This window comes from Myodes glareolus, chromosome 12 (genome assembly GCF_982192425.1).
Source record: "Myodes glareolus chromosome 12, mMyoGla1.1, whole genome shotgun sequence".
Classification (NCBI taxonomy): Eukaryota; Metazoa; Chordata; class Mammalia; order Rodentia; family Cricetidae; genus Myodes; species Myodes glareolus.
The window spans coordinates 33753389-33779581 of NC_142037.1; the positions used below are offsets into that span (position 1 = coordinate 33753389).

The 26193-nt window shown below is 45.3% G+C and overlaps 1 protein-coding gene across 1 annotated transcript; it reads right to left on the minus strand.

The window, feature by feature from the left end:
* Positions 1-13320: 13320 nt before the first annotated feature.
* Positions 13321-18402, minus strand: Nefm (neurofilament medium chain). The gene is made up of 3 exons (XM_048421995.3): positions 17284-18402; positions 16459-16583; positions 13321-15150 (listed from the first exon to the last, which is right to left on the minus strand). Exons 1-3 carry the CDS (start codon positions 18355-18357, stop codon positions 13812-13814), a joined length of 2538 nt encoding a protein of 845 aa, XP_048277952.3. The 5' UTR covers positions 18358-18402; the 3' UTR covers positions 13321-13811.
* Between the last annotated feature and the right edge of the window lie 7791 nt (positions 18403-26193).

Sequence of the window (26193 nt, forward strand, 5' to 3'; positions counted from 1 at the left end):
GCTTGGGTTGCTGATACATACAAATAAGTTGTATCGGACACTTGGTCATTTTAACTGATCTTGGATATTGCTTTTGTGTCATTCACTAAAGAACAAAGTGTTGGTCATGGCTGATATGGAGGAACACAGTGCTCTATTCTATGGGGCCATCACTTTACGTGACTAACAAGTGGAAGGATCCTTTTATCATTTCTTTTAAATCCCCGTGTTCCTTATTATTTTATGTTTGTTGATGCTTTGTTTGCATGTATATCTATGTACCATATTCATGCTTGGTGCCTGCAGTGGCCAGACAGGCACATCATGTCCCCTGGTCCTGGAGTTGCAGACTGTTGTGAGCTGTTATGTGAGTTCTGGGAATCTGAACCTAGGTCCTCTGGAAGAGCAGTCAGTGCTTCAACCACTGAGCCATCTCTCTTTTAAATCTCATTTCCAACTTACAGTTCTAAGAAAGGTGGAAACACAGACAATGAGTTTCCCCATCACCAATTACACTTGATTCTTTGCACAAGCTTTTCATAAAATAATGTCACAAAAACAAAGGATAATGGAACCTCGTGCCCAGGGGACCTGATTTTTGAGTGAAATAATTCTACCACTTCTGTAGCAATATGATTTACAGTAACACTTTAGAAACACTACTTTCTCTGTAAATTGGAAAAAAAAAGGAGAACGGGGTCTATTATTGGATAGCTTGGCTCCTCCAATAGATGGTTCAGGTGACTCAGACACTTACATAAACTATACACTCACACAGGCTCATCTTATCTGCAAAAGCATATGGGAGAAAAAAATTGAGTTTGTCATAAAACTGATTCAGATGCTTTTTTCTCAAAGTTCTTTAGAAAGTAGTGTTAAAAAATAATATGTTCACATAACATTTTATTATGGGGATTGGGAGATTTATTACAGAGGAAGCACTAAGAAATGTTGGTGCTGAAGAGATGGCTCAGCCCTGGCTGCTCTTGCAGAGGACCTGGGATTCAGTTCCCAGAACTCACATGGCTGCTTATAATTTTCTGGACCTCCAGTTTCAGGGGACTTGGCGTCTTCTTCTGGCTTCTTGGGTACATATGGTACACATACATACATGCAGACAAACACTCCTACACACAAATAAAAATAAATAAATCTCTTAAAAAGTGTGCCTAATAAGGAGGAGATGCAGTAATTTTCATGAACTCCTTTGGACTCTTTAAATTTCGGAGCATGCCTTCACTTCTCTGAAGGTCCACTCTGGGGACTATTGGACTCCAGTCAAATTTGTGTCAGAGGACGGAAGTTACTGGAATTCAGAGATTAGATATCTTTGCAAAGGCTATGAAAGCTACCCTGGGAGTAATTTGCTCCAGAGAGCTCTTTGGTCATAGCTAGGGGTGAGAAGTGTGGGCTAAGGAGTAAAAGCTGACCCATCCTTTAGGATTCTGAATGTGAGTAGCACAAAACATCATCAGAGCAAAGATTGATACCTAGCAGGATGAAGAGAGGGCTCAGCAGTTAAGAGCACCTGTTACTCATGCAGAAGACCCAGGTTACCTTCCCAGCACTGGTGTGGCTGCTCACAAGTGTCTCAAGTCCAGGTTCAGAGCATCCCAGCCCCACTTCTGGCCTCTGCTTGTGCAGCATATACATTGTGCACAGGCACGGAGAAGCAAAACACTCATAAACTTTAAATACACCTTGAAATAATATATACCCACTCTTCTACTTCTTGAATCTTTATCATAACAGAATTTTCATGTATCACCTACGAACACCTGATTTTTGACAAAGAAGCAAAAAAATATAAAATGGAAAAAAGCATATTCAACAAATGGTGCTGACATAACTGGATATCAACATGTAGAAGAATAGGTCCATATTTATCGCTATGCACAAAAATCAGGTCCAAATGGGTCAAAGACCTCAACATAAAGCCAACAACACTGAACCTCATAGAAGAGAAAGTGGGAAGTACGTTTGAACACATTGGCACAGGAGACCACTTCCTTAATATAACTTCAGTAGCACAGACATTGAGAGAGACAATTAATAAGTGGGACCTCCTGAAACTTAGAAGCTTCTGTAAAGCAAAGATCATAGTCAGCAAGACAAAATAACAGCCTACAGAATGGGAAAAGATCGTCACAAACCCCACATCTGACAGAGGTCTGATCTTCAAAATATACAAAGAACTCAAGAAACTGGTCATCAAAAGAACAAACAATCCAATAAAAAATGGGGTGCAGATCAAAACAGAGAACTCTCAACAGAGGAATCTAAAATGGCTGAAAGACACTTAAGGAAATGTTCAACATCCTTGGTCATCAGAGAAATGCAAATCAAAACAACTCCGAGATTCCATCTTACACCTGTAAGAATGGCCAAGATCAAAAACACTGATGAAAACTTATGCTGGAGAGGTTGTGGTATAAAGGGAACACTCCTGCATTGCTGGTGGGAATGCAAGCTGGTATAGCCCCTTTGGATGTCAGTGTGGTGATTTCTCAGAAAATTAGGAAACAACCTTCCTCAAGACCTAGTAATACACTTTTGTGCCACTCAATCGTGCCACAAGGACATGTGCTCAACTATGTTCATAGCAGCATTGTTTCTCATAGCCAGAATCTGGAAACAACCTAAATCCCCCTCGACTAAAGAATGGATAAGGAAAATGTGGTACATTTACACAATGGAGTACTACACAGCAGAAAAAAATAACGACATCTTGAAATTTTCAGACAAATGGATGGAGCTAGAAAACATCATTTTCAGTGAGATAACTCAGACCCAGAAAGACAATTATCATATGTACTCACTCATAAGTGGTTTTTAAACATAAAACAAAGAAAACCAGTCTACAGTTCACAATTCCAGAGAACCTAGACAACAATGAGAACCCTAAAGAGACATGCATAGATCTAATCTACATAGGAAGTAGAAAAAGACAGGATCTCCTGAGTAAATTGTGAGCATGGGGATCATGGGAGAGGGCTGAAGGGGAGCAGAGTGAGGGAGGAGAAGTGACTAAAAACTTACAGCTCAATAGAAACAGAAAAGAAGAAAAAACCCCACAAATTTTCGTGTGTATCTCTTACAGAAATGCAATTTAGTAAACAACTATTTCAGTCATTGCTCTTAAAAATAATGATAGCGGTGGGCATTCACTATTAGGGACCTAGGATTTATAGTTATTAGTTCTGTGAGTTCTACATATGTAGTTTTATTTAGGTCATTCTGAAATGCAGTATAGAAGGAAGTAGACAACTTTGGTCAGAAGGAAACTTGTAGAAAAGGCAAGGCAGGATTGAAATGTTCATACATGCACCATTATTTAAAATAATTTGTGTCAATGAAGGGCCCTGATCTTCAGGCAGGAAGGACTTTTGGACTCGGAGAGCCGAATCTTTGCAGAGCAAAAGGTTGGGTGTTCCCCAATTTAGGCAAGAGGATGTTCTCTTCAGAGGTGCATCTGGCATGGGTGAGTGTATCAGTGTATCACACAGGCAGCTGGAGTCTTGTGGGCTCTTGGGTCCCTGCAGCCCCTGGCCTGCCTCGGCTTTCCTGGCACCTGGCTGCCACTGCCTTGAAAGAGTACAGTTGTGAAACTGACTCCACGAAGTATTATGCGCTGTGTAGCTTTGGTAGTATCTTAAGTTATGGGCTGACAGACACTACTGTTGTTCCCCTTGAATTTAGTAAAATTCCAAAATGCAAGCAAACCCTCAAACATACAAGGGCATATTGAATGGATTCCCTGTTACACCAAAGGAAGATGGTGTTTGTGGTTTGGCTAAAGGATAGGCCTCAACTTTGACTGGCTCTTCCAAACAATGGGTCTGCATGTTTGGTGCTTTTATGAAGTCCTCAAACCATTTGAAACAACATGCTTCGTGAGGAAAACACCTATCTACAGTGCATATTGCTGCTCTCAGGTGCTCGGACAGTGCTGCGGTTTTGCTGACATTGTCCTGGCTCCTATGGAAGTTCTAGCTAGAGCAATAAGATAATTAAAGGAGACCAAGGAGATACAGACTGGAAAGGAAGAAGTCAAAGTATCACTATTTGCAGATGATATGAAACCACAAAAATTTTGCCGGAGACCTCCTGCAGCTAATAAACACCTTCATTGAAGTGACTAAATATGATATTAACTAAAAAAAATGGTAACACTTCTTTACATGAATGAAAAACAGGCTGAGAAAGAAATCAGGGAAACAACACCCTTCACAACAGCCACAAGTAAAATAAGTATCTTCGGGTAACTCTAACCAAGCAAGTGAATGACTTGCATTATAAAAAAGTTAAGGCAATGAAGAAAGAAATTGAGGAAGATATCAGAAGATGGAATGATCTCCCATGCTCATGGGTAGATAGGATTAACAGTAAAAAATGACCAAAAGAAATTTACAGAAACTTCTTAAAAAGGAGGTCGTACATCAGAAGGAGACATGGTGACATCTGTGCCAGAGCTGCCCCTGAGGGCTGTATCTGGATCTGTGACTACAGCCAGGGTCTGTATTGATGTTTCCTGTTACCGTCACTATTGAATGCCAATCTGAGTGCTCTGCATTGCTACCTGGGGCAATGGTGACATCTGGATCTGGATGGCTACCAAGGACCACATCTGGGTCTGTGGTCTTACTGCAGTTGAGGTCCATGTTGAAGTCTGAGGGTCATGTTGCCACCAAAGGTTACACGGAAGACTGGGGTCAGGGCAGCAACCTGTGGCCTTGTTGGTATCTGGTGGCATGCTGCCACCAAATCTATCAGATCTGAATGACCTTTGCTTATACCCAGAGCCAGGATGTTGTCTGGGCAGAAGCTGCTGCCAAGGACCATGTCTGGGTCCATCGCCTGGCTACAGCTAGGTTCTATGTGGATGTCTGTGGCCTGTGTCACTTCTGGAGGCCCTAGGCATCATATGTGATGAAATCAGAGGGCCATGCTGAGTCACCCCGACCTTCTCTGGTCCCGGGACCGCTGGCCCTGACCCTCACTGGATACAGCAGCAAGAGAGATGGCCCTAACCGATATGGGAGATATGGCCCCCATCACTTGGGAGAGATGGTCCCATCCCTCACCATGAGCAAGGGAGAACTGACCCTGATGGTATGGGCATAGGGGAACTGGTTCTGACCCTCACCTGAGGTGGGCAGTACCAGTGGTCTGGACTGACCAGCTTAACTACCACCTAGACCCATAGCTGGGCCTTGGGTTGACTTGTTGTGGTCCTAGGCTCCTAAACAACCAAAGCAGACACAAGAGTTACAGCAAGACAGGATTTAATGCAGGGCAGCACAAAAGAAGGGGAGGAGGTCAGGGGACCAATCGATCAGGGCCACAGAATAGACTCTGGAGCTGAACTGACCCCAAATACTAGTTGAAACAAATATTTAAAGCACAAGACCCACTAACATTGGTTGCCAGGTTACAGTTACAATTTTCACCCATCAGGATTTAGAGATTAGGGACTTCCTTGAATGTTCCTTCATTGTCAATCAACATACAATGCAAGCTTTTCAGGCCAATCAATCAGATTCATTTCTTTTTTTCTGTTGTTGGGAACAGTCATAATGTTTTTAGAGAACTAAACACACATAATGACTCTTTCTATGGTTTTTAGCGAGGAGGTGGGTCAGCTATCAGAAGGCTCCCAGCTCTCCTACAGGCAAAATGGAGAGGGCTGAAGGGGAGCAGAGTGAGGGAGGAGAAGTGACTAAAAACTTACAGCTCAATAGAAACAGAAAAGAAGAAAAAACCCCACAAATTTTCGTGTGTATCTCTTACAGAAATGCAATTTAGTAAACAACTATTTCAGTCATTGCTCTTAAAAATAATGATAGCGGTGGGCATTCACTATTAGGGACCTAGGATTTATAGTTATTAGTTCTGTGAGTTCTACATATGTAGTTTTATTTAGGTCATTCTGAAATGCAGTATAGAAGGAAGTAGACAACTTTGGTCAGAAGGAAACTTGTAGAAAAGGCAAGGCAGGATTGAAATGTTCATACATGCACCATTATTTAAAATAATTTGTGTCAATGAAGGGCCCTGATCTTCAGGCAGGAAGGACTTTTGGACTCGGAGAGCCGAATCTTTGCAGAGCAAAAGGTTGGGTGTTCCCCAATTTAGGCAAGAGGATGTTCTCTTCAGAGGTGCATCTGGCATGGGTGAGTGTATCAGTGTATCACACAGGCAGCTGGAGTCTTGTGGGCTCTTGGGTCCCTGCAGCCCCTGGCCTGCCTCGGCTTTCCTGGCACCTGGCTGCCACTGCCTTGAAAGAGTACAGTTGTGAAACTGACTCCACGAAGTATTATGCGCTGTGTAGCTTTGGTAGTATCTTAAGTTATGGGCTGACAGACACTACTGTTGTTCCCCTTGAATTTAGTAAAATTCCAAAATGCAAGCAAACCCTCAAACATACAAGGGCATATTGAATGGATTCCCTGTTACACCGAAGGAAGATGGTGTTTGTGGTTTGGCTAAAGGATAGGCCTCAACTTTGACTGGCTCTTCCACACAATGGGTCTGCATGTTTGGTGCTTTTATGAAGTCCTCAAACCATTTGAAACAACATGCTTCGTGAGGAAAACACCTATCTACAGTGCATATTGCTGCTCTCAGGTGCTCGGACAGTGCTGCGGTTTTGCTGACATTGTCCTGGCTCCTATGGAAGTTCTAGCTAGAGCAATAAGATAATTAAAGGAGACCAAGGAGATACAGACTGGAAAGGAAGAAGTCAAAGTATCACTATTTGCAGATGATATGAAACCACAAAAATTTTGCCGGAGACCTCCTGCAGCTAATAAACACCTTCATTGAAGTGGCTAAATATGATATTAACTAAAAAAAAAATGGTAACACTTCTTTACACAAATGAAAAACAGGCTGAGAAAGAAATCAGGGAAACAACACCCTTCACAACAGCCACAAGTAAAACAAGTATCTTTGGGTAACTCTAACTAAGCAAGTGAATGACTTGCATTATAAAAAAGTTAAGGCAATGAAGAAAGAAATTGAGGAAGATATCAGAAGATGGAATGATCTCCCATGCTCATGGGTAGATAGGATTAACAGTAAAAAATGACCAAAAGAAATTTACAGAAACTTCTTAAAAAAGAGGTCGTACATCTGAAGGAGACATGGTGACATCTGTGCCAGAGCTGCCCCTGAGGGCTATATTTGGATCTGTGACTACAGCCAGGGTCTGTATTGATGTTTCCTGTTTCCGTCACTATTGAATGCCAATCTGAGTGCCCTGCATTGCTACCTGGGGCAATGGTGACATCTGGATCTGGATGGCTACCAAGGACCATATCTGGGTCTGTGGTCTTACTGCAGTTGAGGTCCATGTTGAAGTCTGAGGGTCATGCTGCCACCAAAGGTTACACGGAAGACTGGGGTCAGGACAGCAACCTGTGGCCTTGTTGGTATCTGGTGGCATGCTGCCACCAAAGCTATCAGATCTGAATGACCTTTGCTTATACCTGGAGCCAGGATGTTGTCTGGGCAGAAGCTGGTGCCAAGGACCATGTCTGGGTCCATCGTCTGGCTACAGCTAGGTTCTATGTGGATGTCTGTGGCCTGTGTCGCTTCAGGAGGCCCTAGGCATCATATGTGATGAAATCAGAGGGCTATGCTGAGTCACCCCGACCTTCTCTGGTCCCGGGACCACTGGCCTTGACCCTTACTGGATACAGCAGCAAGAAAGATGGCCCTAACCTACATGGGAGATATGGCCCCCATCACTTGGGAGAGATGGTCCCCTCGCTGACCATGAGCAAGGGAGAACTGACCCTGATGGCATGGGCATAGGGGAACTGGCTCTGACCCTCACCTGAGGTGGGCAGTACCAGTGGTCTGGACTGACCAGCTTAACTACCACCTAGACCCATAGCTGGGCCTTGGGTTGACTTGTTGTGGTCCTAGGCTCCTAAACAACCAAAGCAGACACAAGAGTTACAGCAAGACAGGATTTAATTCAGGGTAGCACAAAAGAAGGGGAGGAGGTCAGGGGACCAATCGATCAGGGCCACAGAATAGACTCTGGAGCTGAACTGACCCCAAATACTAGTTGAAACAAATATTTAAAGCACAAAACCCACTAACATTGGTTGCCAGGTTACAGTTACAATTTTCACCCATCAGGATTTAGAGATTAGGGACTTCCTTGAATGTTCCTTCATTGTCAATCAACATACAATGCAAGCTTTTCAGGCCAATCAATCAGATTCATTTCTTTTTTTCTGTTGTTGGGAACAGTCATAATGTTTTTAGAGAACTAAACACACATAATGACTCTTTCTATGGTTTTTAGCGAGGAGGTGGGTCAGCTATCAGAAGGCTCCCAGCTCTCCTACAGGCAAAATGGAGTCTGAAGTCAAAATGGCAGCACTTAGGACAAGGAGATTTTGCCTGTTTCCAATGGGCCCACCCTACCCCATCTAGGACCCGCTGGAGCTCATGAAAGGTCTGGTTCTATAGAATGGTGCCTGCAGGATCTCCATGACTTTGGGTAGTCTTGTGATATCAGGGAAGAGTTTCAGTGAGCATGGTAGTGATGGTGTACCAGAAATCAAAGATCTTGAACTGGACCAATGACTCACTGCAATGAACATTTGCAAATAAAGCTGATTGAACAAAAGGTTTTACTGTGTGGCACACCTCGGCTTCCAATGCCACCAGGACAAATGAAGAGGTGTTAGGGGAGGGAAAGTTGGAGGCATGAAGAGGGTTTTTTGTTTGTTTCTTGTTTTGATCTGATTTTTGAAAAGTTTTCTTTGGGGAAGGGTGCTGCAGGGGTGAGGAGAAACTATGGAGGGACTGGGAGGTGAGTGGAATTAGGATGTATGATGTGCAGTTCCCAAAGATTCAGTAAAGAAATTATGTTAAATAAAAAATGATATCTTGAAATTTGCAGGAAAACGGATAGAACTAGAAAAAAAAAAGTCCTGAATGAGGTAACCCAGACCCAGAAATACAAACATGGCATGTACCCACTCATAAGGGATTTTAGCTGTTGAAAGATGGTCATGTTGTGGTCCACAGACCCAGAGAGGCTAAGTAACAAGGAGGGCTTAGGTGGGGATGAAAGACTCCCCTGGGGAAGGGGAAACAGAATAGATTTTTCAAGGTGGACTGGGGGAAGGTGAAGTTGGGAACAGGGAGGATCAACTGTAGGGGAGATACTGGAAGAAACAACTGAAATTGGGGGTATTTATGGTACAAGGTGGAAACAGTGTAATGGAGGTTCCATGGAATCTTCGAGAGTATCCTAGCAAAGACTCCTAGTAATGGGAACAACTGGCCATCTTCTGTAACCAGACAAGGCCTCAAGTGGAGGGATTGGGACACCAACCCGGCCACAAAACCTTCAACCTACAGTTTGCCCTGCCTACAGAGTGTTCTGGGACAGGAGCCCAGGAGAATCCTCATCAGAGAAATCGATCGAAGACACTTCATCCAACAACCGATGGGAGCAGATGCCGAGACCCACAGCCAACTTTAGGCAGAGTTTGAGCAGTTCTGAGAAGGAGGGGGAGGAAGGATCTGAGGAACCAGAGGGGTCAAGATCACCATGAACAGAACCCACAGAATCAACTGCCCTGGACTCATGGGGGCTCCCAGAGATCAGGGAGCCTGTAGGCGGCAGACCTAGGTCGTCTGTGCATATGCTATGGCAGAGTAGCTTGGTGTTCTTGAGGGACTCCTAACAGGGGGAAGTAGAGGCTGTCTCTGACTTTTGCCTGCTTGTGGGGCCCTTTTCCTCTTACTGGGTTGCCTCGTTCAACCTTGAAGTGAGGACTGTGCCTGGTCTTATTGTCACTTGCAATGCTGTGTTTAGTTCTTATTCCCCGGGAGGCCGACTCATTTCTAAGGGGGACAAAGCGGGCAGATGTGGGTGAATCTGGGGGAAAAGGTATCTGGCAGGAGAGACTTGGGAGGGTGGGGGAAAAGAAGGGAAATCACAGGGGCTGTGTGTATGAGAGAAGAATGAAAGCCACAACAAAATAAACAAACAGAACTTTTCCCCTTTGGGCAAGTTATATAAACCACTAGGAACAGGAACTTGTTCCAAACTGGAACTAGTAAGCTATTTGTTGTGGAAATGATGATCCTAATGTTTTTATACTGTTTCTGCACTGACTGGCGGTAGGCTAAAACACACCAGAAATAACTCCTTAAAAAAATTCGACTTGCGAGTTTACCATGAGAAAAGCACTTGGCGAATTTATGTACACTGCTGCAAACTGTGCGGTAGAAGGGATCGCCGCTTGCTTTCTGAGGTAAGCGTGTTAAGTGCAGGACTCAGGGTACAGCTCTGCCTTTGCTCCTTTGAAAAGAAAGGAATCAGATGAACATCCTTATCAAATGAGGTGTCTGCCTGGGTGGGTGTGAGGTGAGTGTGAGGGGTGGGTGTGAGGTGGGTGTGAGGGTGTGTGAGGGGTGGATGTGAGGGATGGGTGAGGGGTGGGTGAGGGGTGAATGTGAGGGGTGGGTGAGGAGTGGGTGTGAGGTGTGTGAGGGGTGGGTGTGAGGATGTGTGAGGGGTGGGTGTGAGGTGTGTGAGGGGTGGGTGTGAGATGGGTGAGGGGTGGGTGTGAGGTGTGTGAGGGGTGGGTGTGAGGTGTGTGAGGGGTGGGTGTAAGGGGTGGGTTGAGGGATGGGTGAGGTGAGGTGGGTGTGAGGTGTGTGAGGGGTGGGTGTGAGGTGAGTGTGGAGTGGGTGTGGGGTGGGTCTGAGGTGAGTGTGAGGGGTGGGTGTGAGATGGGTGTAAGGGGTGGATGTGAGGGTGTGTGAGGGGTGGGTATGAGGAGGTGTGAGGGGTAGATGTGAGGGAGGTGTGAGGGGTGGGAGAGGGGTTTGAGGGATGTGAGGGGGTGTGTGTGGTGTGTGTGAGGGAGGTATGAAGGGTGGATGAGGGAGGTGTGAAGGATGAGTGTGAGGGGTGGGGATGAGGTGGGTGTTAGGTGGGTGCGAGGAGTGGGTGTGTGGTGAATGTGAGGGGTGGGTTGAGGGGTGGGTATGAGGTGGGTGTGAGGGGGTGTGAGGGGTGGGTGTGAAGGGGTGTGAGGGGTGAGTGTGAGGGGTGGTGTGAATGGGTGTGAGCAGTGGGTATGAAGTGGCTGTGAGGGGTGCTGCGGTGTAGGGGTTGACAGTGTGTACTCGGGAACTGGACCCTAGGTTAAATCTCAGTTCTACAATCCAGCTGCTGACCAGAGAAAGATTTTTAAGGAAATTCTTTCATTTTTTAAATTAGAAAAAACCCTGAGAACTAACTAACATTGATAGCTTCTCACAACAGATAAAATGGGCGGTGATCTAAAGGCAATCTGCTGGCCAAGTAGCAACTCTCTTTTTTAGTGTTGCTGTAGCCAGGGACAGACTACGGTCAGAGATACCAGCCTCTAGCTTCCCGGACAGCTGGAGCTTTCAATGCACTTTCTAATGTCACTGAGTATATTTGGAAACATGAATTTCAGATTGTTTTCCTTTAAATTAGATTGCAATATTTGCCATTCACGATTGAATCAGTCATTTCAGGAGAGAATAACAGTATGCCTCATGGGATCCTTAACAAACATCTAGCTTACTTGATGAGTCAGCAAGGTCATTTATTAGTTTAGAAATGTTTACATGGATTACCAAAGAAACATTGTTTTGATATTTGTGAGGAGGTCAAAATAGTGACTTTCTTTAAGAAAATATGAAAGTATTCCTGAGAAAGAAAATGAGGTGGTTGAAAGTCGTCAGAGTGGGTGGGGTAAGCACACAGTTCTGGCCTCAGGGAGAATTCAGCTGACTGATCTCATTTTTAAATAGTACATGTTATGGAAAAAGAACAAAGTATAACATAACAGTACACAAACTCACAAAAAGGTTTCTGTACCCCTGGGAACAGAGTCGGTACTTTTCCCATTGGTACTACTTTTATTTGATGAGATGGTTTCAGGAAAAAATAATTATTTTTATAATAATGTTTACTTATTAATAGTTACTTAAAGTTTATGTGGATTAGAGCATACAGAACCATTTTTCTCACTTCTGATAGGCTCCCAGGCCTTGGGGGGAGTGGAGCTGCCTCACCCCCACCATTGGGGTCACTTTTGATTACACTGTTAATCAAGATGCTTCTCTTGTTACCGGCCGAGGCAAATGTGATTCTGCTTTATGGACATTGTTCTGGGCTGAGCCAGTCTCAGGGGCTGTCTGTGACCTCTGTCCCAGCTCCTCTCTCCCAACACCTGCATCATCAGTTGACAGCTGTGCTCCAGGTGTTAGCCTGGATCCTTCTTGTATGCTCATTTTATTTTTAACTCCCACATAGAGGTGGGGTTTGGGACTTGTTATATTTAAATAGCCCTGTTTCATCTTGGGTGTCATGGGTATTATAGTATCTGGGCAAAACGAGTCTTTTAACACAAACCATGAGGGCAGACGTTATGCCAGTTTTGTAAACAATGAGTCCTGGAAAATGGCTGGGGAAATACCACTGCAAAAACTGCCATTTTCTCTGAGCTTCCCTGGGTGTGTCCAGAGTTTCAAATTGGAGTACCTTGAAAAACCATTTAAACAGAATATCAAAGCAGGATATCCTTGGGCTGTTCTCACTGATAAGAAAAAAAGAAACCAAAGGCTTGGAAAAGGTAATACGCTAATTAGTTTACACATGAGTGTAAAGGTCTAAGGCAAATGTCTTTGGAATTATTAGTATTATTTTCCTTTGGTCCAGACCAGGGCTCTTCACCTAAACCTGTTTACTCCCCAAATCAAAGACTCGTTTTTCTTAAATCCAATACGAATATTTTATTTATTTTTGGCATCATTTCCCCGGCTAATAAAAACTAACAGTATAAATTGTTTTTAACCAAATCAAGAATCAGTGATGGAAATAAGTGTTTACTAGAGTGGATGTTTCCTGACTATTTAAACCCCACATCTTCTAGACACACACCATGCCCCTGGTCTGTGGCTCAACTCCAGGATGCCTGTTATGGCCTCATTATGGCCCCTCTTACCTTGAAATACTCTACAGTTCCCAGGATGGACCCATCTGAAGACTGAAGTTTTCTCTCCCTCCAAACCTCCTTTTACTTCCTTATGGTGCTTCTACTCTCGTTCCAGGGCTACAGTTTTCAAGGTTTGGGATGAAGCATAAGCTAAGTAAATGTGTCAAAACACGAAAACATCTTAAGCAATTTGTTTTCCTGTTATCTTCTCTCAGAGAACTGAGAGGCGCAGGCCACTAGCAATTCTCAGAGGCAATGCATTCTGGGGGAAGGAAGCTCCTGGCCGCAGATAGTTCCCTGCGAAATAACGTATCACCACACATTGAACTTATGTTTCCAGTATGACCTTTATTGAGCAAGGACTGATGTGACATTGAACATCGATCAACGTAAGGTTGCAAACTGTGCGGCCAGCAAGGTTCTCCCATGAGCAGAAGTCCGTTTTAAATGCACCAGTGAGGTAAACATAAGTATTCATATATAGCTTTCTTAAGGCTAAGAGAGTTCTGTTTCACTTATTATTTTTGGCTCAGTTGGTACTTTGCATAATACATCTCAAGACATCCCCCCAGTGCCCCTCTTCCAACAGTTTGGGAAACTGGCAAATTCCCCAGGTACATACATACAAATCATGCATTTGGATTCCCCCAAAGACTGAGGAGGAGGCACCCTGAGCTTGCATGCAGTTCCCTCTTATTGCACAAAGGAAAAATACAATGTCTGGAGCCCCCATGGGAGAACCCATTCTGTTTTGAAGCTGTCAATCACATGCATTTTGAAATTGTCGTATGGCTTAACCTTTTGCAATGGACTCAGATCTTAGTCACCCTGGGTGACTTCCTTGACTATGGCGTGTGAAGTGACTTTTTCTACCTTTTTAGTTGACACTAGTTTCTCCTCAAAGGTCTCCTCATGCTCTTCGACCTTTTGAGTGACGGTTACGGATTTGGTGATGTATTTGGTAGCACCATCGCCCCCCTCGCTGGTGATTTTTTCCACCTTCTTGGTCACCACCACTTTGTCCTCATCTCCTTTCTTTTCATCTGCTGGGCTCACATCTAACCCATTAGTGACCACCCCTTTCTCCTCGTCCCGCCCACTGCCCTTTTCCTGAGTTTCCTGCTCCTCCTCTTTGCCTTCCACCTCCCCATTGATAGCTATGTCTTCCTTCCTGGATTCCTGTGGGCTGCGGTCGCTCCCCTCCTCCTCACTCCCTCCCTCCTCCTCCTCCTCCGCCTTCTCCTTCTCCTTCACTTTCTCCTGCTGCTGAGGCTTCTCCTCTTTGGTGTCTTTCTCCAGGCTCACCTTTACCGACTTGGTGATGGTGATCACCTCCTCCACAGCTTTCTCTTTCACCGGAGACTCAGCCTTCTTCTCTGGCACATCTTTTGGCTTTTCCTCCTTTTTCTCTACCTTCTCTTCCTTGGGTGCTTCCTTGACAACTTCCTTCTTTTCCTCCTTAACTTTCTCTTCCTCCTTCTGCTCGTCTTTCCCGGCTTTGGTTTCTGGTTTTGGCTTTACCTCTTCAACTGGTGATTTTGGCACAGGAGACTTGGCTTTCTCTTGCTTCTCAATCTTGATTTCCTCCTTGACAGCCACTTCTTCAACTTTTTCTTCAGATTTCTTTTCCTCCTTAGCTTCTACTTCCTCTCCTTCACCTTCTGCCTCAGTCTCTCCCTCTTCTTCCTGCTCACCTTCATCCTTTTCGCTGGAGCCTTCCTTCTCAGATCCTCCCTCTTCTGCCTGGTCTGACTTGGCACCTTCATCTTCCTCTTCTTCCTCCTCCTGGCCTTCTTCTTCCTCCTTTTCACCTTTCTCTTCTTCCTTGGCCTCAGGAGACTTCACAGGAGACTTCTCGGCTTCCTGTTCCTCTTCCTTCTCCTCTGCCTCTTCTTCCTTTTCCTCTTTGGCGGAGGCTGCCAGCTCCTCCGCGATAGCTGTGAGGGCGTCTTCCATTTCTGACTTCTCGTCTTCCACTTTTGTTTCCTCGATGATCTCCTCCACAAATTTGTGTTGGACCTTGAGCTTGGGAGCCTCGACTTTGGCCTTCTGAATCTTACTGGATATTGTGACCGAGGGCTGTCGGTGTGTGTACAGAGGCCCCGTGATGCTTCCAGAAAATGTGCTAAATCTGGTCTCTTCACCCTCCAGGAGTTTCCTAAGGAAGGAATAAAAGAGGATGAGATATCGTTGAAGACTTACATGGCTTTCTAAGTTTCATTACTGGAAGGGTAATGCACAGGTCACTTTAGAATAAATAGAGCACATAAGGAAAACATTCTGTCCACCACTGCAGTGCCTACTATCACACCATTGACATGTTATATCATGTGCAGTGGCAGAGTCTTTGAGAGTGCCAGCCAGTCCTCTGCTGCAGTATCTGCCACGCCCAGTAGGAAATTAGCCACACCCAGGCAGTATGTCCAGCTCTGCAGCAGTCAGTTGGTGCAGTATGGATGGACTCAGAAGGTCCCTAGTAGTCAACCCCTTTATCCCTCAGATTGTGGCCTCCCTCATCATTTGAACTGTCAAGATCTGTATGGATTGTTAAAGTGAATGAAATGTTCAATTTAAAAATTAAAACCATTGGACATAAATCGGAATGTTGATGACTTTAAATTATAGCTAGATGTTGATACAGATGAACCCAGTTAAAATTTGTTCTGCTGGTTCAGTGACAGAACATGTCTATTTGTACAATCATCTGATTTTCTTAAAAAGAAAGTGCAGTTTATTCTTTCTGTAAAGTCTTTACAGGAAATGATTGCTTTGTCAAGAACTGCGTGTCTTGAATCTGGTCAGCAGAAAGACAGCATTAATCAGGAGACCTATAACTAGTCTATTGATAAAGAGCTCAAACCTGTAACTGCTTATGCATTTAGTTTTATATGCTTCTATGCATACATGCTTGTATAGATCTCGATATATGAAAGTATCATATATGCTGTAGTCACATAGAATGCATATATATCATCCATAGACTTAAAATAAGTGTATCTATATTCTAATGCACCTATATCTAGTCTCAGCCAGATGATGGCAACAGTATGCTGTAAGAGAAAACCAGAGGGAGAATGACCTGGTGCTTGTCCTTGGCATTATAAAAGAGTTGGAATCATAAGATGAAATATTAAAAGTAAACTTAAAAATTACCCTGTCCCCACTTTGTGGTGCATTTTGGGCTTTTTAAAAATAATTATATTTTATCATATTCTTTTCCTTTCCCCAATTTCTCCCGGACCCTCCCCATATTCACTCTTTAAAGAGGAACAAAAGTGATAAATCTGCAATACTTAGGATTCAATCTCTTTGTAACTGAGCAGGGGGTCCAGGCCTCTGAGCCTCACACTGTCAGCTTTGGCCTAATGGTGAGTGTGTGTGGGGGTGGGGTGGGGGGGGGAGGCTGTGAACCAGCAGCCTCTGCAGTGCGGACAGCGCCTGAACCAAGTCTGTAGAGAGCCTCTACCTGTATGCGGCGATCTCGATGTCTAGGGCCATCTTGACGTTGAGGAGATCCTGGTATTCTCGCAAATGACGAGCCATCTCCCACTTTGTTCCCCGAAGCTCATTTTCCAACTGCTGGATGGTGTCCTGAAAGACACAGTGAGTCTCCAGAAACTTCCTTCACAAGACACTTGCTATCCCACTCCCCGAGCTTTTTCCACACCCCCCCCCCTGCCCCCGCCACCAGCTCCATAAGTCTAAGAGATATCACTCTTAGCCCCTGCCTCTTTTCTTTTATGGTAACGGAATTCAAAACAAACCAACAAAAATCAACCGGAGGTTTCCCAGGCACTACGGACAGGGAGATCAGTAAGCCTAGAACGCCCCCAAAGGGAACCCTCGGGTTGGGAACCTGAGGAAGGTCCTGATTGGACCTGGCCCTCCATCCCCACCCAAACTCTGGACTGAAGCCAGTTTTGAAAGCTTGGTCCCAGCGCAGCTGCGGCGGCGGGAGGGGAGGATACAAGAGACTATCGTATTTCTGCTTATTAAATGACGTATTTCTTGATTACCGGAATGTACCTCTGACTTTAAAAGTAGAATCTGTCGTAGGAAAGCAAGTTTTTGAAGGAGATGGGGATTTCTAAGCAGTTGAAGCAGGTGGGTGGGGCAACGAGAAAGGGCGGGGCAAGGACCCTGGGCCACAGCTAACTAGGGTCTGCCGCGCTGCGCTCGTGCGCGTTGGCGAGCTGCCACCAGGGAGCGCGACCAAGAGGGCGCTCTCGAGAGTGTCGTGTCGGGGGCGCGCGGCGCTGGCGCCGGCCGGCCGCGCAGCCGCGGTTCCTACCTGGTAGCTGCTGAGGTCGTGGTTGTGGCGCTCCTCTATGTCGCTGAGCTGCCGCTCCAGAGACTCCTTAGTGCCACGCACGGATTCGAGCTCGATGCTCTTGGACTGTAGCTGGCGCCGGTATTCGGCGATCTCTTCCTTGGCGGAGCGGATGGCCTCCTTGTTCTGCTCGGCTGCCTCGGTGAGCTTGGCGTAGCGGCATTTGAACCACTCTTCGGCCTGGTGCATATTCTGGTCTGAGTGACACTCGAGCTGGGAGCGGATCTCCTTCAGGGCCGTGGAGATGTCTGTCTTCAGGTAGTCTTTGCGCTCTACCGTGATGTGCGACGCCTGGATCTGAGCCAGCAGGTCGGCCACCTCCTCTTCGTGATTGCTTCGCAGGAAGGCCACCTCATCCTGCAGCGACTGAACCTTCTTGTCCAGCTCCACCTTTACCATCGAGGACTCCTCGATGTCTTTGCGCAGAGCGCGGATGGCAGCCTCCGTGTCGTCGCGCAGCCGCGCCTCCTCCTCGAAGCGCTCCTTGAGCCGGTGAATGTCTTCCTCCAGATGATCGGAGTCCAGCTGCACCTGCGCCTTCTCGTGGTTCACCATCTCGAGCGTGGCTCGCAGCTCTCGGATCTCCTGGTCGTAAGCATCACCCAGCTGGGCATGTGAGGCCTGTTTCTGCCGCAGAGCCTGGATCTCCGCCTCGATCTCCTTGTTCTGCTGTTCCAAGTAGTGCACTTTCTCGATGTAGCCGGCGAAGCGGTCGTTCAGTCCCTGCAGCTGCTCTTTCTCGTTGGAACGGGACAACTTGTAGTCGCCTCCGGAGCCGCCGTTGAGCAGCGAGGAGGACTGGCTGAAGTCGAGGCTGCTCTCCGCAGAGCTGAGCATGGCCGAGCTATAGGCGAGGCGCGGGGCGAGCGCGCTGCGCTTGTAGGAGGAGGACACGGTGCTGGGCGAGCCGCGGGACCAGGACTGCGAGCGGAAGCCGCTGGACGGAGACCCGCTCACGCGGCTGAAACTGGAGCGGGTCTCGGTGACCCGCCGGTAGGCGGACGGGTTGCCCAGGGAGTCCAGCGTGTAGCTCATCTTGGAGGACTTGGGGTGTGTGGCTGTCACAGCGTTCTGCCGGCCTCGCCGCAGCCCCTTTATAGCCGAGCAGCTGGTCCCGGGCCAGGGCCCCGCCCCGTGGAGGCGGCGGTCGAGGAGGCGGGGACTGCGGGCACCGGGCCGGGGTGGGGGGAAGGGGGAGACAAGCCCTGCGGTGATTCAGCGGCCGCTTTGCGCTCCACGTGGGCCCGCGCCACAGTGGACCCCGCACTTGGGTGCAGCCCGGCCGGTCCTTCTCCAGCGTCCCCTTGGGTCCCAGACCACTTGTCACCCTGTAGATCTCCCTTTTCTGCGTTTCTCCTGCAGTTTGCAGTTCATAGCCTTGGTGCAAGTGCCGACCCAGCGCCCTTTCTTTGTCTAGTCACTCTCCGGCCCTTTGGGCAGTTTTTCTCCGGCCTCCTGGCTCTTCTTTGGTCCCCTGCCTCTTAGTTTCTTTCTTCCGTACTTTTGGCCTTAGACTCTGCTGTTCTTTGTCACCCCCCCCCCCAACTCCCCTTGCGGCCCTTCCTCTCCCCCCAACCCCCTCTCTTTTAGTTATCACCCAGCATTTCCCTTGCAGCCCATGCCCATGGAACTTTTTTTCTTTGCCGCCTCGTCTTTCATCCCTTCCCTCCCTCTCCCACACTTTTTTTTCCACCCCCACTCTTTCTTATCGCCCTTGTCAGTCCATCCTTTCCTCCCCCTCCCCCTTGTCTTAAAGCAGGCAGAGAAGAGCCGAGAGTTATGCAGAAGAAAAAAGAGAAAGAGAATTTTTGAGGAATGGCCGATCTGAAATCTCCGGGAAAGGGACAAAGAGGACAGGTCGGGGTATTCATTTGTGTTAAAAGTGAGATGTGGCGCTCCAGTCTGCTTAACGGTTGGGGAATCTCGGCAGCTTCCAGCAGGTAAGGCGCAGGGGCGCCCAAGGATCCGGCAGCACCAAGGACAGCGCCCAGGCGGGGCCCTGGGATGCTGCTGGGTTTCTGGCCTACCAGAACTCAGATGAGGGTCACTTTTGGCTCCTCTCCCCCAGTGAATACTAAACCTGTTTGTAGTGACTGTTTGTTTGTAGGAGCCAAGCTGGAGATTCCACGCGAAGACTTCTCTGCAGTGCAGAGTTGGCACAATGAACAGACTGCAGATTTTGAAAACAACTGAAATTCATTAAACTCAGTTAAGGGAAATAGAGACTTGAAACCCAGTTTGACTTTACCCACAAATGATGGGTACTGGGAGGAGACACAAGGCCTGAAATGTGAAGGTCAACTTTTCCTTAGGAAGGGGGATTTGAAATCCGAGATGAAAAACCCAGGGAGAGAGACAGTACGATAAGTTTGAAAAATGCCCTGTCATGGTTCTGTCTAGGCACTACTTTTGTGTGCTATAACTATTGACAAGGGCACTTAATTAGCTTAAAACTAACTGAAAGGTTACAGAACAGATTCATCCCAATTTCAAATAAACCAGGTATTCCCCCTCCCTTTTAAAAAAATGGAATATGCTTCCCCAGGTAGATTTTGATGGCTGATTTGACATAGGCCAACCATCTTTTCAGCCTGTTTGTTTAAGCAGACATTCTACAGGGTTGTATAGTTTTACACTGTGTAGTTGGTTGTGTGTTTTAAGTGAGAAAACCCTTCTGCTTTGGATTGAGTTTTGGGGAAATTCAGAGTGAGAGAGTTCAGAGTCCTGCCAGACAAAGTGAGGCTGGGAAGCAGTGCTGGAGTCAAGGACCGCACCAGGAGGGGCTTGCTGTGGGTCAGAAGCAGAGACAGCAAGCTGAAATGCCTTCTTTCTTGGTGTGTATTTTCTAATCGCCTCTTCGTTATGTGATGGGGTTGTATAAATCAGTAAGGAATCACAGATGGCTTTCTCTCTGGAGACTTTAATTTTGTAGTTTTATAAGCTCTTGGCGTGTGCATTTTAAGGTAGAAGTGAGATTTTAAAAGGGAAAAAAGGGTTCCTTTGGGGAGTTACCTTTGGTTCTAGAATGTGAAGCTGCAGCATTGCGGGCTGCAGACTGCGGGGGTAGAGAGTGAGGGGGTTGGGTATGAGGCCCCTCTGATTTGCTGAGTGTTGGTTACTGCTTAAGTAGCAAGAGCCCAGACTCAAGTCACTGAGAGGGGCACTCCACAAAGTGGAGGACTAACTTGCAAATAACGGTAACACCCAGATTTGTTGATTTCCTACGGAAAGATAAGTGAAAATGAAAACTCCGTGTGTCTGTCAAACGTGGGCTAGCAGGGTGGGACCGCAGCCGGATGCCGTCTAGATACTGCCGCATCCTACCAACGCAGCATTTATGCGTTACTGCCTGCATTTACTAAGATGTAGAAAGCCGCAGGCAGCATCTTCCTGTAGGCTCACGGGGAGAGCTCTCTGCATTGACAACACATGGGTGACAAACAGGCTTCAGCTGCGAGTTTTCTGCGGGGCTTTGGCAATGAGATGACGCTGCAGAGACATTTACAAGGAAACACATGTTTAATTTTACAATCATTCTGTTTTTGCCTCATATCGAAACTAGTTAAAAGAAAATTGTTAAACATGCAACCGGTTATAGAGAGGAAAATGATACTTGCAAAGTCATGGCTGATTACTTAGGCTAAAGCTGGTGCTTGTAGTTTAACATTGTAGTTCCAGTGTCACCAGAACTGTTGATCAGTCTGGGCCGTTAAGGGACACTGCAGGGACTTAGAAGTCCCTCTGTTAAGGGGAAATTGTGCCAATGGTTTTAACACTATTGTTTCAGTCCACCACAGCCTTCCACTTTAGACTTTGCTCTTTCGTTTCTGACTTGTTCCTGAAGGTGATTTGAAGGTTAAACCCTTCATTCAATCTCTTTATTATTATTGCTTTTTTTATTAAAGGGCTATAGTAACTAATCTTTGCTTTTCTGTCTTGGGTTTTTGAAGAAAATTTACCTCCTTGATGTTTTACATAGAAAGAAATGTTTTTGCCTGTTTTTCCCCCTTGGCGACACTGTAGCCATGAGCTGAGACATGCCAGCACCAGTGGGGTGCCAGTGAAGGGTTGTCTGAGTTACCACACTGCAGGGCTGGCATTGAGTTTACTACAGCACTTTTGCGGTTTATTCTAAAGAGGCAACCTCCACATATGATCCAGATATAAGAGTTTAAATGACCTTATCTCTGAATTGTTACGTAAAATACTGTCTGTTTTGAATCACTTCTTTTTTTTTTCTGAGAATGCAAGAACATTTTTCTATTTCTGCATTCCTCACTAGGACACATTCGAATGTTGAGTTGAGAGAGAATCATTATGAGGTATTTGTGGGTCTGTGTAATGAAGATGGAAATACAGTTTTTGCATACGAAGTTAATTTATCGGGTCATAAGTAAAGATGTATATTTTCAAATGAATCAAGTGTTTTTCTCACTTTTTCTACTTTCTTACTTTTCAAATTTTAATACACACACACACACACACAAACACACACAAATGGAGGATGGCTCTGGAAAGAGGAAGAGGAAAGAGAAAGAAAAGAAGGGAGGGAGAGAGGAGAAGGAGGCAGCCACACTGCCTAGTTGGTAGGTTGCATCTGCCTCTGGTGAGATCCCACAGCCTGCTGCGACCTGAGTCTCATCCTGTTGCCTGGGATCTGCTTCTAGAACCTGTAATGAAAACTTGTTTATGGCCTGCCCTTTGCTAATTATTAAAGGGGTGGTTGATGTGAAAGGTCCAGAACACTGTCTGCCAGGAAGGAGACTCTGAGGGAGTAGAAAACCAGACCACTTATTTCTACTTGAGCCTCCGATGTCAGACTTTATAAGCAGACCACACTTGTTCACTTGTTTCAGCTGCTGAAAGAAATGTAATAATGTCCTCGGGAGAGAAAGACTGTCCTTCCCCGCCAGGACAATTGGGTCATATGTATATGTTGCTATTGTTATAAATCAGAACAAACCCATCTGGCCCGGCATCCCTTTTCTGATAGTGAGTCACTGACTGTATGCTTACTTCTCTTAGTGAATATTTATACATTGAATACAATATTGTATTTCTGACAATTACTACCATTATAACGTTAAACTGAAGTCTTCAGAAATCTTAAACTATTCCATCTTTATGTTTCCTAGACATGAAATAAATCAGCTGAGGAATTTTCTCTGTGGAAATTTCATGTTTTCTGGGGAAAGCTGTGGCTTTCGGCTTAAACCTGGTTGGCTGGTTTTCCTTTTTTGCTGTGTAATGCCGCCTCTCTTCTGAGAATCGTTTCCATGAAAGGCAGAGCAAGGAGACTTAGGCTTCATAAAAAACAAAACAAAGCAAAAAACCCACCAGAGCTTTGCTGAGAGGAATTCTAGAGGTAAAGCACAGAGGAGTTGAAAAAATAATATTATACTAATTTGCAGCATGTTTTTTAATAGCCAACCTGGCTGTACCTCAGTTAGGACAGCTCTTGATGAGGTGTGATTGAACTCTTAAACCTGTAGCACCTGCGATTTTGCCCCAGGGCAGCCCTGTGACAGTGAATCTTCGTTCAAATTTACTGTGACTTAGTGAGACAGGATACTCTTATTGGTGACATTTCATTAGGACTTCTTTGTAACCATCACAGGTCTGCAATTCATGGTTTTGGGATCAGATTTCTGAGAAGAACTCAAATTCAGGGATATATATTTTAAAAAATCTCATCTAATAAATAGTCATCATTTCAAAGATGAGTTCTTTTCTTCAGTCTTGACTGTCCAACAAAGCAGTATTCCCTCACAGATCCCTGCAGACAGCTCATGAGCAGAATCCGGATGCCCTTTTGATTGTCAAGGACATCACAGATTTAAAACTATTTTATTCATTGGTTGTGTGTAAAATAGAAATTTACAAAATGCAGAGAGACAATGATACATCTTTTATTCTAGTTCATAAATGAATCCAAATACATTTGTTTATGTAATAGTATGCATAACTTCAAAACAAATGGAAAATACAGTGCCGTGTGCCATGGAACCTGGGTTTGAGCCTTGCATTTAAGCCTGCACTTTCCAGTCTAAATAAAAATATGATTATAGATTCTTTAGAGCAAAAAGGAGCACGCAGAGCAGAGGAGGGGGCCCCGACTGGAATCCCAGCATTCGAGTGGTGGAGGCAGAAGTATCCAGGAGTTTACCAGCCTGAGCTACTTTAGTCTTTGCCTCAAAAAACAAGCAGAAATAAATACAAACAAACATCAAAGCATGGAAACAGAAGCAGTCGGCATTGCTGGTCAGGAAAGCATGACTGGGTTTCATATTTTCTTATCTGCCTCTCACTTGCTGAGGAGAACACCACTGTGAAGCTGAAGGCTGTGCCTGGTGAGGCCTGTGGTGTGGCCGCCGCAGGTGACATGTAGCCTGACCTACTAAACTGGGAGTTCTCTGTTCCTTTCTACTTAACGGAAGGAAACCCCAGCAATACCACCACCAGGCTTTCGCAGGCTTTACAGAACTTTATATTAGAGATGAAACAACTCAGATCTTGTAGTGTAGGCCTGTGATCTCAGCTACTCAGTACCCTGCCTGAGGCAGGAGGATTGCAAGTTCCAGGAAAGTTTGTTTCAAAAGGAAAAGTAAGAAGGAGGGTGGAGCTGCACCAGTGGTGGGCTGCTTCCTGTTCAACTCATGTATCCTCCCTGAAGATGCTAGGTTCAGTCTGCAGGATGGGCAGCACCAAGCTGAGCCCCCTCCCCCCAAAATGTGTTCTCCAGGAGGCCTAAGCACTGGGGCGGACCGCAAGTGATTCTTCACATTTACAGCTGATCAGACTGACCGAAAGAGTTGTTCATGGCCACACATCTGGGAAATGGTGGCTCTGGGACCAGAGCTAGGGTCTTCTGTCTAGTTGATTTAGTATCAACATTGCAGAACCCTGTCAGTAGAGTGCCAAATTTGGCCTCAGACAGGAACTGTCAACATAAAGGGAACATCGCAAAGAGACAGGCCATGGTAATATCATAATTATATGGTTATCATAATTAATAACCATTTAAGTGCTTCCAGTGTGCTAAACATTTTGCTGAAACTTCCCTGAATTTTCTTATTTAATCAACACAATTTTCTTAGATGACATTATTCCTATTATTCTCATTTTGTAGAAAAAGCAATCGAATACAGAGGCACAAAGAAGGTAAAGTACACACACGTCTGGAAGGCGCTGAAGGTTTAAATCGAGAAGTCTGACTTTAAAAGCAGATCCTCGCCAAGGTCATCAGGAGGTCATTGGACCCAATTCTAGAAATAATCTCACATTTTAAAGATCTCCTATTATCGCCTATCTGTCACGACATGTTAAAAATACCCAGGACATAGTATACACATATTTCTTTCCCGTTTCTGAAATTTACATAAAAGACTTTGTTTTCTCAGATGAGTATTTCTGTTTTATATGTGACTTTATTAAAGACATTAAAACAAACCTTGAACCACTTGTCTTTTTTACCCTAAATGGATTTTCTACATAGTCTGAAGGTCATTTAATTCACTGACTCTAGTCTGTGCTCTGTGTGTAAGACCCCAGTCTTACATTTGCATATGCTGTGTTTTTTTTTAAGTTTATATGTGTCTTTCTAAAACATTTATTTTATGTACATTAGTGTGTGTGAAGGTGTTAGGTCCCCTGGAACTAGAGTTACAGACAGCTGTGAGCTGTCATGTGGGTTCTGGAACTGGCCCCAGATACTCTACAAGATCAGCCAGTGCTCCTAACCACTGAGCCTTCTTTCTAGCCCATGCTTTCGGTTTTTAAGAGATTTTAATTTATGCTGCATGACAATTGACCATCCATTAACTTATTACTAACCTACACGTATATATATATTTATATTTATATACATTTGAGTTATAAAGGAAATCTTTTAATCTAATCTTTCTTTCCTTTCCTTCCTTCTCCCTTCCTTCCTTCCTTCCTTCCTTCCTCTCTCCCTCCCTCCTTCTCTTCCTTTCTCCCTCCCTCCCTCCCTCATTCCCTCCCTCCCTCCCTCCCTCCTATCCTTCCTTCTTTCCTTCCAGTCCCTCCTTCTTTCTTCCCTCTCTCCCTTCTCTCCTCTCTCTCTTTCTTCCTTTATTTTATGGATGTCATACTCTTTAAAGTATATCTACTTTGAGAGACCCAGTAACAAGCATTTAAATTTTGGCCATGGAAATAGCTTGGCCCAGGATTCTCATTAGTAAAGATTTACAATGGGATGCCTGGCAAGGAAGAAGCTTTTAAAAACTATTGAAATAGTGAAAAGACAGCCATGAATAATTTTAAGTGAATCTCCTGATCATCTATTTTATGTACTAAAATCAGGGTTATGTGATTGCATTTATATAGGTTGCTTGGAGACAAGTCAGTCTTAATCCACTTTTTTTGTTATTTATGGGATAAAGGGCTCTGACTCACTCTTTTTTTCCATCCACATAAATCTGCCTCCATTTATCCATTATCAGGGTCAAGGAAGAGAATCATTTCTCATTTTTCTTGAGTAAGCGTTGACCTTGAAAAGAAACATGTGTCCTGTATTAGTCATGGCAACAAGCAGCTCCTGGATTTGCATTATATAAAATTATTAGGGACTCAATGCCCAATGATGAAAATGTTTCCTTAGCCATCCATTGTGACTCACAGATAATAACTGGCTGATTTCCCCGCTGTCTCCTAATAGTACACACAGCCCTCTTCTCCTGCCATGCTCAGTATATGGCGTCAACTCAACTCATGCCTACGAGTGTGGTACTCACTTACCTTACCAAGCTGTGCTTATGGTTCGATGAGACCACTAGGTGTTTACAGAGTTACCACATTGCCGCAGTGGGTTTGCCAGTCTCCTTTGCCTTCCATGATGCGCCTAGAAAA

Excerpts from the sequence above, each read along its gene's own strand:
- Nefm (XM_048421995.3), bottom strand. The coding sequence starts at position 18,357 with ATGAGCTACACGCTGGACTCCCTGGGCAACCCGTCCGCCTACCGGCGG. Across the intron at positions 16,584-17,283 it reads ACGACCTCAGCAGCTACCAG|GACACCATCCAGCAGTTGGA; the intron begins GTAGGAACCGCG and ends TGTGTCTTTCAG. Across the intron at positions 15,151-16,458 it reads ATCGAGATCGCCGCATACAG|GAAACTCCTGGAGGGTGAAG; the intron begins GTAGAGGCTCTC and ends TTCCTTCCTTAG.